Source organism: Ciconia boyciana, chromosome 4 (assembly GCF_034638445.1).
Source record: "Ciconia boyciana chromosome 4, ASM3463844v1, whole genome shotgun sequence".
Classification (NCBI taxonomy): Eukaryota; Metazoa; Chordata; class Aves; order Ciconiiformes; family Ciconiidae; genus Ciconia; species Ciconia boyciana.
In genome coordinates, this window is record NC_132937.1 from 78718491 (window position 1) to 78732390 (window position 13900).

At 38.6% G+C, this 13900-nt stretch overlaps 1 protein-coding gene across 7 annotated transcripts in view; it reads left to right on the forward strand.

Annotated features, from left to right (window-relative positions):
* The window catches only part of FER (FER tyrosine kinase), a 200385-nt gene extending 188092 nt beyond the window's left edge, over positions 1–12293 (forward strand). For 6 of the 7 annotated variants that reach the window (XM_072860242.1, XM_072860244.1, XM_072860245.1 and 3 more), the window contains one exon: positions 3611–12293. In XM_072860242.1, the coding sequence (XP_072716343.1) occupies positions 3611–3753 (143 nt within the window). In that variant the 3' untranslated portion in view covers positions 3754–12293. The remainder of the gene's footprint in view (positions 1–3610) is intronic. The other variant, XR_012042274.1, reaches the window with a different exon arrangement.
* Positions 12294–13900: the final 1607 nt, after the last annotated feature.

The following is a 13900-nucleotide window of genomic DNA, read 5'->3' on the forward strand; positions in this document are numbered from 1 at the left end:
ACTACTGTGTAATTCATAAACAGGTTCTAATCTAGTAAAACTGCTAAATGATTTAAAAAACAAAAAAAAACCAAAAAAAACCCCCTAGTTTGCTGATCTATACAGATTGACAGTGTTTGTTATAAGCACGGTAGATGACCATCAAAATTTCTCCTTAAAAGGCCAAATCAAAAAACCCAATGTTTTCCAGAGCAGAGGAGTATATGTAAGAAGAAGTCTTACTACCTAAGTACTGATATTATGTTTTAATCCACTGAGAATAATAATCTCTTGAAATTGATAATATTCAAAGATTTAGAAGTATGTCTATGCTTTTTCAGCTATTTGTACTGTGGGGAAAATAGTCCTGTTGGCCCATCAGCAATTCTTTTTTAATGGAATTTTCATTTATTTTATCAGCCTGTTTTCTTGGTTTTCAGTATATAATAGCTCTTCTGTTAGGATAGTCAGCTAAAACATGCCAGATTCTCTTCCTGATCTTATCTATCTCAATTACTCAATCAGTAAGAGCCTTCAGTGAATTTAGTCACTTGAATGCTTGCTTTAAATGAGGATAATTTCAATTCTAAATAACTGTATAGAATCACTTCACTTTCAGGACAAAAAGTAGTTGCTGCTGTCACTGTTTTGAAGAACCAGTTTCTAGGGGAAACTTTGTGAAGGAAAGGATTTTCTTGTTTGTAAGTGTCCTAGTGCCCAGCTGTTCTCCTTTGACATTACATGCATTACCCAGCACCTAGACAAGATGCATGCAATATAACAAAGGAAAAATATTTCTCAGATTTACCTGTTGTATGAGGCCAGTGTCTGCCTTTATACTCTGCTTTAGAAAGAGAGATGCAGAGACCTGTGCAGTAAGTCTGGAGTCACGGAGCTGCATTTAGCTGTAGAGTCCTATGTGCCAACTCACTTTACTGTCCACTGCCTCTCCTTTGTTCAGAGAGCTACATATGGTAAACAGTTCATGGAATCACAGAGTCACAGAATGGCTGAGGTCTGTGGGGACCTCTGGATGTCATCTGGTCCAGCCCCCTGCTGAAGTAGAGCCATCTAGAGCCAGGTGCCCAGGACCATTCCCAGATGGCTTTTGAATATCTCCAAGGAGGGAGACTCCACAAACTCTCTGAGCAACCTGTGATAGTGCTCCATCACCCTCACAGTGTGTGCCCATTGCCTCTGGTCCTGTCACTGGGCACCACTGAAAAGACCCAGGCTCTGTTCTCTTTGCACCCTTCCTGCAGGTATTTATATTCATTGATGAGATCCCCCCTGAGCCTTCTCTTCTCTAGGCTGAACACTCACAGCTCTCTCAGCCTTTCTCATGTGAGAGCTGCTCCACTCCCTTCATCATCTTGGTGGCCCTTTGTGGGACTCTCTCCAGTATGTCCATGTCTCTCTTGTAGTGGGGAGCCCAGCACTGGACACAGTACTCCAGGAGTGGCCTCACCAGTGCTGCACAGAGGGGACAGATCATCTCCTGCGACCTGCTGGCAACACTTATTTTAATGTAGCCCAGGATACCATTGGCCTTCTTTGCTGTACGGACACATTGCTGGTGCATGTTCAACCCTTTGCGTCCACCAGGATCCCCAGGCCCCTTTCTGCCAAGCTGCTTTCCAGCTGGGCAGCCCCCAGCATGTACTGGTTCCTGGGGTTGCTCTTCCTCAGGTGCAGGACTTTGCACTTCTCCTTGTTGAAGCGCATGAGGTTCCTGTCAGCCCATTTCTCCAGCCTATCCACGTCCCTCTGAATGGCAGCATGACGCTCTGGTGTATTGGCCCCTCCTCACAGTTTAGTGTCATCTGCAGACTTGCTGAGGGTGCATGCTGCTCCATCATCAAGATCATTAATGAAGATGTTCAACAGGACTGAACACAGTATTGACCCCTGGGGTACACCGGTAGTTACTGGCCTCCAACTAGACTTTGTGCCACTGATCAACTCCCTCTGGGACCTGCTGTTCAGCCAGTTTTCAATCCACCTCACTGTCTGCTCATCCAGCCCATAATTCAACAGTGTCTTTGTGAAGATTTTTTGGGAGACAGTGTTGAAAGCCTTACTGAAGTCCCCTCATCTACCAGGCCAGTCATTTAATCATAGAAGGTGATCAGGTTGCTCAAGCATGACTTGCCCTTAGTGAATCTGTGCTGACTACTCCTGATGACTTTCTTGTCCTTCATGAGCCTGGAAATGGTTTCCAGGATCAGCTGCTCCATCACCTTCCCAGGGATCAAGGGAGGCTGACCAGCCTGCAGTTCCCTGGGTCCTCCTTGAAGATAGGAGTGACATTTGCTTTACTCCAGTCTTCGGGCCCTTCTCCCAGTCACCATGATGGATGAAAGATTATTGAGAGTGGCCTGGCAGTGACATCAGCCAACTCCCTCAGCACTCATGGGTGCATCCCATCAGGGCCCATGGACTTAGGTGAGTCCATTTTGGTTAAGTATTACCTGGCCAGATCAATTTTCACCAAGCGTACGTCTTCCTTGCTCCAGACTTTCCCTTGGTCTCTGGAGCCTCGCATTCCTGAAGGCCAGTCTTCCTAGTTAAGACTGAGGCAAAGAAGGCATTCAGTACCTCAGCCTTTTCCATGTGCTGTGTCACCGGGTGCCCTACCTCATTCAGCAGTGGGACCACAATTTCCCTAGCCTTCCTTTTGTAAGCTACGTACTTAAAGAAGCCGGTCTTGTTGTCTTTGACATCCCTGGCCAGATTCAATCCCACTTGGGCTTTAGCTTTCCTAACTTCATCCCTGGATGCTCAGGCAATGTTTCTGTATTCCTCCCACATTACCTTTTTTTGTGTTTGAATTTGTCCAGGAGCTCCACACAGTCCTCCTGGCATTTTTTTCCCAACTTCCTATTCATTGGGAAGTTGCCTTCATTGCTGTGAGTACATCTCTTTGGTCCATGGTATGGATGATATGCTGGAATGGCCGCTTATGTGTGGCTTCTGAATGATTAGCTGCTAATTTACTTAACTGATTGTTCATTCTCCTGCTCATGACCAAGTCAGAGACCTCCTTCAGTTGATGGCAGCAGAGAGGTGTGGAAGGCCACTGCCTATCTAAGCAAACCAGAAGAGTAAGAGAATTAAGATGATGGGAAAATATAAAAGTTAAGAAAACAGGAGGGAGGAAAAATACATGGATAAAGTGGAAGTGGGAAGGAAACTTCTTAAGGAGACAAAAAAAGGGAAGAGGCATGAGAATAAAAGTTGATCCATTTTGAAAAAGAGCAAAGAAATTTACTCCCATCTTAATGTTTGTTATTGATTTCCTCAGTGGAGGGAAAAAAGGGAACACAAGTAAAACCTAGAGGGTAGCTACTTCCTAAGATACAGGAAACAAATCTATGCAGGTTGGTGCCCTAAGGGATGAGAAGCATACTGATGACTCACCATGCCCAACTTAAATGTCATTGGTATCTGAGCTTTGATTAGTTTAATAATTATCTATCTTGTATAGGTTATGTATTGAAGGCTTTCCTCATATTACCTTGAAGATCTTTTTTAATGCAATGATCTTGAACTTTGCTCCTTTCTTTTTTAGATTTGTCAATATGCATCAGTTTTCAATGCTAAACATTTTCCCCTTTTTTTTGTGTACCAGGCTACCGAATGTCAGCACCGCAAAAATGTCCTGAAGAAATATATAAAATAATGCAGAGGTGCTGGGACTACAAACCTGAAAACCGGCCAAAATTCAGTGAGATTCAGAAAGAGCTGTCTTCAATCAAAAAGAAAGTGACATAGTGATAAACAAGTGCCAAACTCAATGTGTGGGACTTTATTTTCCAGTGAAGTAATTTTTTCCCCTCCAACACTATGCGTTTATACAACATTATTTGCAATATTCTTCTAGGATTACTTTGAAATTAACTGGTTTTTTATATACGTGTGTACCATCTTGAATGATGTCTACACCTGCATTAAAGACATATACTGCAAAATGCTATATATCCAGTCACAGTAATATTGTCATTTAGGTTACATGTAAATAGAAAAGCACATCCTATAGATTTAAGGGACTGTGGCTTCTATCTGTTTTACAGCAAGTAACTGCTAGTAACATTTTTCAGAGGTTTTCTACTTTAAGCTGTGTTCTCACTCTGCTATCCCTGTCCCGTATGTCAACACCAGCAGCACTCTAATGTGGTGACTGTCATACATTGTTGGCCTTAAAACTGAAGACAGTTTTGACACATATTTCAACTAGAAACTTTTATATTTTTAAAATTCTTTCTGCAACTGATATTTTTAAGTGATACTTTGTTTTAAGGATGAAGGTCCATTAGATTCTGGATACAAATGTGCTTACTGAACAGTGAAATCCAGAATTTTCTTTTGTAGAAAATGGAGTTACTTGTGCATTTCTTACCATACTGTAGTAAATACTTCTGACTTTTGACGTGATTTACTAAAGCCACACCTCTTCTTCCTACAAAGCCATCAGAATACAGTAATATGTCTCCTTTACAATGACCTATGTTTATTTAAGAAACAAAAAACCAATATCAAGTCTTGACTACACATGTTAAGAAATACTGCAAATCATCTGCCTTCCAAAGAATATGTAAAAGCAGTAGGCCAACAGAAAGAGATTTACTAATGACAGCAGCAGATAACAAATATCATTGATCTTAGGGGTGTTAAAGAATGTGAATTGCTAGATTTGCTTTTGATCCTGATTTTTTTCCTTAAATTGGTAATAATTCTCAGAATGTAGCTGAAGCCTACAAAAGTTTATGCTAAGCAAAAGTACATTCCATGCATAGTGTCCAAAGGAAAATACTACTTCTGTATGGAATGAGGAAATTGTTCAAGAACCGAAAATAAAGAAGTATGTTTAAAGCCTCTGACAGGCCTGAGCAAGGCAGAGTAGAAATACTAACTCTCTAACTTTTTAAAACCATTGCAATCAGATTTCAAAAGACTTGGGACAGGCAAGTTTTACATGCCACCAGGAATAAAAATCTTGTATATATATAAAAAAATAATCTGCCAGAAAGAGTAAAAACTTACTAGGTAGGGGAGTGAGGAAAGGCACAGTTTGTTACTCTGGCTCTGGGTCCTCTTTGCAGCTAGAATTATTTTCTAGGGCCCTACACAGAAATAGGAACAAGTAACAGTATCCTGGTCTGAGTTCCAGAGTTAAGGTGCTTAAAATTTTTCTAAGAATTAACTAAAATTTGTCTGATCAAGGGATGCCAGTTGCTGCTAATGCAAGTAAGGAACTGTAAGTAACACAGCATCTGGAATGTTAATTAACCCTATATTTTATTGTTACAGTGGGATTGAGATATAGTGAAGTCAGTGGCTACATTACATTTTTATTTCTGTTAAGATGACTTTTCTATTGTCCACAACATTTTTGCTCTCTAAAGTGTATTTATAGTAGTACTGAGTGTTTAAGGGCGATGTGTGACCAAAATATGTGTAGTCTAGAAGAGTTTGTCTGTTTGTCTGTTAGTGTCCAAATAAAACAACGAATGATCATGCTGGAGCACGTCACCTGCATTTGAGGTGGAACTGTCAGCATCCAAGTATAAGGAATGGTGAGTGCTTCTTGCATTTCTTAAGTGATTTTTTTCTTGGAGCTAAGGAAGCATATACATACCCATGAACATATAAGTGCTTGGGGAACTTGGTGGCATAAATTTAAACTTCCTTGTAAGCATACTGGATATATTTTCTTAGTTCTGTACTTCCAAGCAGCCCAAAGATATCTTTTAAGAGCAATGGGAAACATTCTTGTTAGTTTGTATGCTTTTAAGTAGTACACAAAGTTTGTGCCTTAATTTGCTAGTATGCTAATGCAAATGCAAGTGTACTAAGATTTAAGGAATGTTCCACAATCATTCGGAAAAATCCAAGATTCATGCAACTTCAGGTCCTTATGTATGCATCACTAAAGTCTGCAAGTAAGGATAATGGTGCCGCCTGTGTCAGTGTTCATAGCTTCTCTGGAGGTTAATATTCTTCTGTGAAAGAGATGAACTGTTTCTTTGGTATATGCCCTCTTGATAGGAAAGAAATTGGGTTTTATTTTTATAAAATAAAATACTGTTTTATTTGTCTTAAATTAACCAGTCACCATCCTGACTCTCACATAAAGATAAAAATTGTAATCATATTTTATTCTGAAATAGTTAACATCTGGAATTCATATCACATTTGTTTAAAGACTTTTTACAACATGGGATTTCTACAGCAGCAAGAAAATGTATTATTATTCCTAAAGTAGGAATCAGTTCAGTTCAAAAATAATAACTCTTTGGGAGAATACCAGAATGAGTTTATAGGTATAGAATAAATTTAAACACAAGTACCTGTCTCTTCAATTATTTAAACTGTTTTCTTAACATTAATTTGGCAGTTTGTGGCAGAACTTTTTCATCTTGTCTCACTTGTAATTATTGCAATTATACAATTTAGGAAGTGGAATATAGATACTGTTTTTAGGTTTTTGTAAACTTCTCACAGGGGAGTTCACAAACAAGCCTGCCATACAATGAAATTTAAAAGAAAGATGTGGTATTCAAGAACCAAAGCCGCCATATCTGCTTTCTGTGGACTTTTGATGACTTAGACTTGCATTATTCATAGGTTAGCCAGATACTGGTCATTTGGCTCATGTACTGTGTTTATTCTCGGAAACTTACAAAAAAGTTAAGACTGTCTCTTTTGCAAGTGTACTGTTTCAGGTAGGTTCTTACACTGGCACTGTCCCAACCAGGGGGAGCCTGAAGGAATCCTGATTTTTTTACACTGTCAAATGGGAGAAACTCTGAATACTCTTAAGGGTCAGGTAGAAACACCTCAGTCTGTTATGTGAGATGGACTTCAACAGGTTATCTGTTATTTTCATCTTTTTCCAAGGAGTTGCATTCATCATTTTAAGAAAGATTGTTCTGAGGGCAAAAAATGCATCTTTAGGTTGTTTTCAGTAGAAATTAAGCACACGTTAGCTTCAGAGTTCAGTAATCACTGAAATCATGAGGATTCCTAAGCATTTCGATTTTATGGAAAGTAAAATACTGAAAAGTGTCTTGTCTGAAAACAAACCTTACTTCAGCAAAGTATGACCTTGTAGAGTCAGCATCCCACCAAGACATTCTCTTTGAAATGTACCTTTTCATTAGTTTCTAATGAAACCAATTAACTAGTTTTTCATTTAGCAACTACAGTTATATTGCATTTCTTCTTAACAAAAATCTGCCTTTTTGCAGAGTTGCCTAATATTTTTATTGGAAGTTGTTACTGGAACATGCATCACCAGAAGGCTATCAGTAAGAACTGCAGTTTGTAATGTAAGCCTGACCTTATTGATGAGAAACAGAAAACTGGTTAAAAATATTAGGTTATTCATACTTAAGTATTTTTCATCTGTGTCTTTGACCACCTGTTATGCTTAGTCAAATCATACAAGTACATCACTAAAATTTACTGCACATCACTAAAACTATGAAGTTACCTATTTGTTATCTCTTAAAACTATTGTTATCCCTTTTGCACCCATTGTAAAGATACTGAAGAAAAGAACACTTTTCTGAGGTTACAGAGTAACCAACTCTCAGAAGCATTTAAAAATGTCTCCCCCCTCCCCAAATTTTCCCAGATGTGCTGCTGCATGGATATTAACAACAGTGATTAACTACTAGCCGTTTCCATTATTCTTGCTGTCATGTCCTCTAAATGGCAGTGCCACTGGCGCACTTGAAACAGTGAAATATTTGAAGAGATGAGTTAGTGTGTAAATAGTGTCATCAAACATGATATTCAAGAGCAGTATTTCTGAAAATGGCTGGTTGTCACAAGTAATGATAACTCATTATAAAGATAGAATAAAAAGAAAGAGGCTAACTGAGAGAATCCACTTTCTATAACATCTGTCCTGTTTGTAGGCAATAGAAATGTTTGTTATGCCAGCGCACTTGGACTTGTAACATTTTTATGACCGAGCATAAAATAGTTTGCTATTAAAAGAAGAGTTCACCAATTAATTTTTTTTTTCCTCACGCACAAAAGGACATGTGATATTGTTGGAAGTGTTCTTGCTAGGCAAGTCAGGATATGTGGAGGGAAGAATACAGAGGGAAGAATACCCCTACTACCAACCAAGGCACATATTTTTTTCTTCTTAGAATCATATTCATGCAGTCCTTCACTTTCAGGAATACAGGACTTTAATTAGTAATTAGAAAGTACAGGGCAAGTCCAGTATTCCTGAAGTTCCAAACAACCATGAGTTTTTAAGAGGGAGCTGGTAAATTTGGAACATCAGCTCTATTAAAAATGTTTTCTTCTAGTTTCCTTCTGCAGATTTACTGTAAAAAAATGAGTCCTTAAACAACCATCAGGAACAACTTACAAGAAAAATGCATCAACCTCAGAAACGCAGCAAGCTTCTTTAAGAGTAACTTCAGTAAAGAATATTTTTTGTAATCTTGTACTAGAATTGCCTCAGGATAGCTTTCCTTTCTAAAAAACTAAAAACCAACCAAACAAAAAGCTTAAAAAGCTCAAAGCTCCAAGTTGAAACAGAAGAATCCTTTCACTTGTCACATTCTGAACAGTATTCCAAGTATTGCCACAGTTTTGTTCCTGAAACTGGTAACGCACCTGTGATTTCCAACTCTTACATACTTTTCAGCATTGCATATTAGTGCATTATTAACAACCAACTTTACTTTCAGACCAAGGAAGGGAAGACTCTCTCACTGAAAAGTACAGCAATTTCTGCCTGGTAGCTCCTACATTCTCCTTAACTTCCACATACAGTTACCAGAGTCATTGTGTTCATTATAATAAGCACCACATAGAACAGGAGCTGGAAGCTAGATATTGTCTTTAAGTCAGCAGCTAATCCCTCAAAATTTCACAGCTTTGACTCTAGAAGCCAACTTGGTTTTGGTTCTCTGCCAAATAAGCAAAAGCAATTTCTCTATTCCAGCCTTACTACTAATCTATAAAACAGGAAGGTTCAGAGATGTATCTACTATTCTCTCCAAGGGAATGCTACCTCCACCAAGAACTGTAAGTTACCCTTATGTCCCTGTTATGTCCCTCTGTCTCTTTGACATAGAATTCTAACTGGAATGAATGTCCAGGTGTAGAACTTCAGTGTTAACTCTGAGTTGTTTCATTTTCAGGAAGTTGTATATTATTAGCTGTTTTAGAACACCATTTTCTCAGACATAATCTAGGCAGGACTTAAATTAGAATTTTCAGATGGTTTGGCATTTTTTTTTGGTGAGATGAAGAACTAATTAAATTGCTAGCTACATGCACTATTATTTTGCAGCTGTTTCAGATTATAGCTATGAGAGAGTAGTTCATTTATAGATCTCAGATGCCTTCTCTAAAGCAAAACCTGTTAGCCATACTTACAAAAAATGGATAAATAAAGCCCTCAAATATAGTTGACTGAGGTCATAAAGTGAAAACACAGAGGAGCCATGAACTACATTCTTTCTTCCTCTATCCTCCCAGAATTGAATGCTTTGTAAATAAAACTTGCAATAACTAGCTTTGTGTTCACAGATAAATATGACCTGTGAACCAGTATGATAACCTAGGACTCACGTTGCTACTAGCAAAGAAGGCTTAGAAGAAAGTGTTCCTAAATTGATGCTACCTGGAACTGTCATCTAGTTTTAGAACTACAAATGTTTGTAGATAAGTACATAACTTAAGTTTTGTGAGTACGGTAAGAGAGACAGCATGTGTTTCTCCATGCTTCAACCCTTCATCAATTTAAAGCAATTATGCTTTTTAAAAGAAAAATCAGATTGATCAGCAATTCCTTCTAGATTACGCATGTTGAAAGTATGAGCCAGAAGCTTCTACCACTAAAAAAGAAAGATCCACACTACTGTCTTTATATACAGTCAGCTCAGTCTTTCTCAACATATAAAGAATTCCATAATTGTTAAATGCAGTAATAATACAAAATCCTTTGATTACTGGTATGTAAACTACTTCACTCTGATCTTTTGCTTCAATTATTAAAGAATCTTTCTGCTCTTTAAAAAGGGCTGCAGTAAGCTTACAGTTCTAGCTGAGCTCTGCTGTAATAATCTGGCCTGTTGCATCTCCCAAACATTTCCTAATTCTGATGGCTCCATGTACCACAGATGATGCCCTTTCACTTGCTTCCAAAAAGTTACTCTTGTGACAGAAAAGTTCAAATATATCTCTGCTTTTGTTTGACTCAAAAAACTGTAGTGACATTATACCTTGATACCTGTGGCAATATGTTTGTATGAAAATTGAAGTAACTGTGAATCAAGGTGAAGCACATAATTGTTCAAATCACGTTTTTAATCAAGTTGCAAACCCTAACTATACCATGAATTGTCCACGTCGTAAAAGACATCAGAAAAACAACACTCTTGACTGCCTAGGTTACGAGACAGAGCATCCTGCTCCTACTAGGGAACAATATAAAGCTAAATATGCTCCTTGAAAAAGGAATGATTTTGCTGTCAGACTAGATCCAAACAATATCTTTAAAATTAACAGCAGCAACTTAATTCCAACTAAGCCTTGTTGTAAACTTCCTTCTTCTTAACAGACCTTTCCAAGTAGTGTTACTTTTCATTATTGTCATCCATTTTGCTTTTAGAAATTTGGCTTCTGTATATCATATAACATTTACTTACACTGGTAATTATAACCCCACCACCACAAAGTGCTGAGACTTGCAACTTCAGAAGATAAGCATTGCTAAGTCAGTAAATGTCTACAGGGAACTGATCTTTCACTAGGTGTCTGAGTTAATATGGCTTAATGCATTTTAAATATCACTGAAGTAATTGTTTCAATTAAAACCTGTTATACAGTTTGAACAGCAGTATTCCTTGCTCAAGATATCTCTGCAATAGTAATATTTGTATTTGACTTGAAGTCAAGAGGAAGGTAGACCTGTACCTTCCTCTCTAGTTTATCAGGGAAGGGAACTGCTAGGTTAAAGTAGTCAATTCAGGTGCTGTCAGCGATTCTGATATGTAGTGTGGATGCAGCCAGGATGCCACAGAGAAGGTCTTGCAGTCTGCATGGCCCCTCTTTATAAGACACCTACACTCGCTACAAGTCACTAATAAATCCACCGGAGACTGGAAGTTTGCTGTATCTCTGAGTGTGGCTAATTCCTTAAATCACCTGAAGTTGTAGTGCTTAAGGAGAAATAGTGACATTTTTTTCTTTGTCATGAAATGCAGAAATGTGATATACAATGGGGAGCCTCTGCATTATTTTCCTTCCTTCCACCTCCTACTTGGTCATGTCACAGATTCAAAGTCTTCAGTGAATGGAACAACTAGAAGAAACGTATCTGTTTTCACTGTTAATTCTATCATTACCTGTAACTGACAAGTTAACTTGTTATTTCCAGCAAGCTTCCCACCTAATTTTCACTAAAATACTAAAAACATGTAATAGGAAAAAAACTCATGATACAGGTTCGTCACACAGGACACAAAAGGCAGGCAGACTCCTACAAAGAAATTTGGAGGACTGAAAGCCAACAATAAACACCTGTCTTTTCCCTTCTGTTAAAGGAGTGTGTAGTTATATGCATGTTCAAATGACTTCCAGAGATGAAACTTGGACTAAGATTAGTAAGACTCCTGTTTTTTCAGTTGCATGTGTTACTTTTCCTTTGTATAATTGTAGGCATCTGGAAACAGAGGAGGGGTGTTGGGGAAGGAGGAAAGGTTGGTTCACTGATCTGCTAGCACACGCAAGACTTTTGACACAATTAACCCTGAGTGGGGCACAGATACTGTTTGCAAACGCATTTAGATTTCTATTCAATTTTGTGCCAAAGTATGCACCAGCAAGTTTAATATCGGGTAAAGCACCTTTTATACTCTTTGTTGTTTAAAAATAATATATTTGTGAAACAGATCGATAAAACATAACACTGGAAATGGGTGCTTCTTCCCAAAAGTACAGATGTAAAAAAAAAGGAAACAACATTTGTGAGTTTATCTGGCTTTTAAGCAAGTCTGAAAATGATAACTATGTAATACAGTTGCCGTTGTCTGTCCTTTATAATTTTAAATAGATCTGCATTTTAACTTTATTTATTTGCCGATTTTTTATATACTTTAAAGTTACACTTTTGAACTCAAGCTAACTTTTTATTTTCCTAGGCTGTTACAAAACAGAATTTCAGTATTCTTGTAAACTGCAGACCATTTCTGAATAGTCCTTTGTCTTTTCCTATGGACCAGTTACCACTAATGAGTCTGCAGTCCCCTTTTTACTGTACTCTTCCAATAAATGTAAAATATTTGTATCAGGCTGTCTCATTTTATTTGGTATTTACAGGTTGTGTTTATGTAATCTTGCTTCTGTAATCAAGTGGAAGATCAACTCTAGTAACATTGCTCTTGGGAACAGCTACAATTCAAAATACTCTTTCACAAAGAAAAAAATCAGGTTTTTTGGCAATTTCTGGAGTTAATATCTGTGTGATCCTCACTCAGTTTGGCTGTCACTTTTGTTTACCTTTTGTATATCAGAAGGTCTTTGAAAGAAGGAGTAACCTAATGGGCAGAAGGGAAAGGACATGTTGAAACTGGCTGAAAACTTTGGGGCTGGAGCTCTGCACTTTTGAGGATGTTAAGACCACGTGTTTCTCTTCAAGCCAGAATTGTGTTAAGAAGCTAGGCACTGAAAAGCAAACATGCGTATTCTGCACCCCAACAGCAAAGAAAATCTTCAAGCATTTCCAGTTAAGAGCAATGCAGCAATCGAAAGGCATATTCAAGCTTTATACTGTTTCTTTTACATGATCTAGTGCTCTGTTCCCTTTATAGTAAAAAAACCCCTTATTACTCACATTCTAAATGCAACAACGCCATGCAACACTACAGGCTTGGGGAAGAGAGTGGCTGGAAAGCTGCCCAGCAGAGAAGGACCTGGGGGTCTTGGTCGACAGCTGCCTGAATATGAGCCAGCAGTGTGCTCAGGTGGCCAAAAAAGCCAATGGCATCCTGGCTTGTATCAAAAATAGCGTGGCCAGCAGGAGTAGGGAAGTGATTGTGCCCCTGCACTCGGCACTGGTGAGGCCGCGCCTCGAATACTGTGTTTGGTTTTGGGCCCCTCACTACAAGAGAGACATTCAGGTGCTGGAGCGTGTCCAGAGAAGGGCAATGAAGCTGGTGAAGGGTCTAGAGCACAAGTCTGATGAGGAGCGGCTGAGGGAACTGGGGTTGTTTAGCCTGGATTAAAGGAGGCTGAGGGGAGACCTTATCGCTCTCTACAACTACCTGAAAGGAGGTTGCAGAGAGGTGGGGGTCGGTCTCTTCTCCCAGGTAACAAGTGATAGGACAAGAGGAAATGGCCTCAAGTTGTGCCAGGGGAGGTTTAGACTGGGTATTAGGAAATCTTACTTCCCTGAAAGGGTTGTCCAGCATTGGAGCAGGCTGGCCAGGGAAGTGGTTGAGTCGCCATCCCTGGAGGTATTTAAAAGATGTTTGGATGAGGTGCTTAGGGACATGGTATAGTGGTGGTCTTGGTAGTGTTAGGTTTACGGTTGGACTTGATCTTAAAGGTCTTTTCCAACCTATACAATTCTGTGATCCTGTGATTCTGTAAATGCAAGTTGCTGTTAAAGCAGATTGTTTAAAGCTACTTTATGCTTTACTTTGAATGAAACCACTCTCCATAATAATTGCCATTTTCACCACACTTGGATACAATTTCTTCGATTTCCATAATCCCTTCTTAATATAAAGACTGTGATACTAGAATTATGACTGAGGTTAAAAAATCAGAATTATTATGCCTTAAAAAATTTTAAACTAATCTTTTGAGATCTTGTGGCTAATGTAAAGTATGAATACCCCATTGAAAGAACTTCTTCCACTGCCTTACTCTCCCTGCAGAT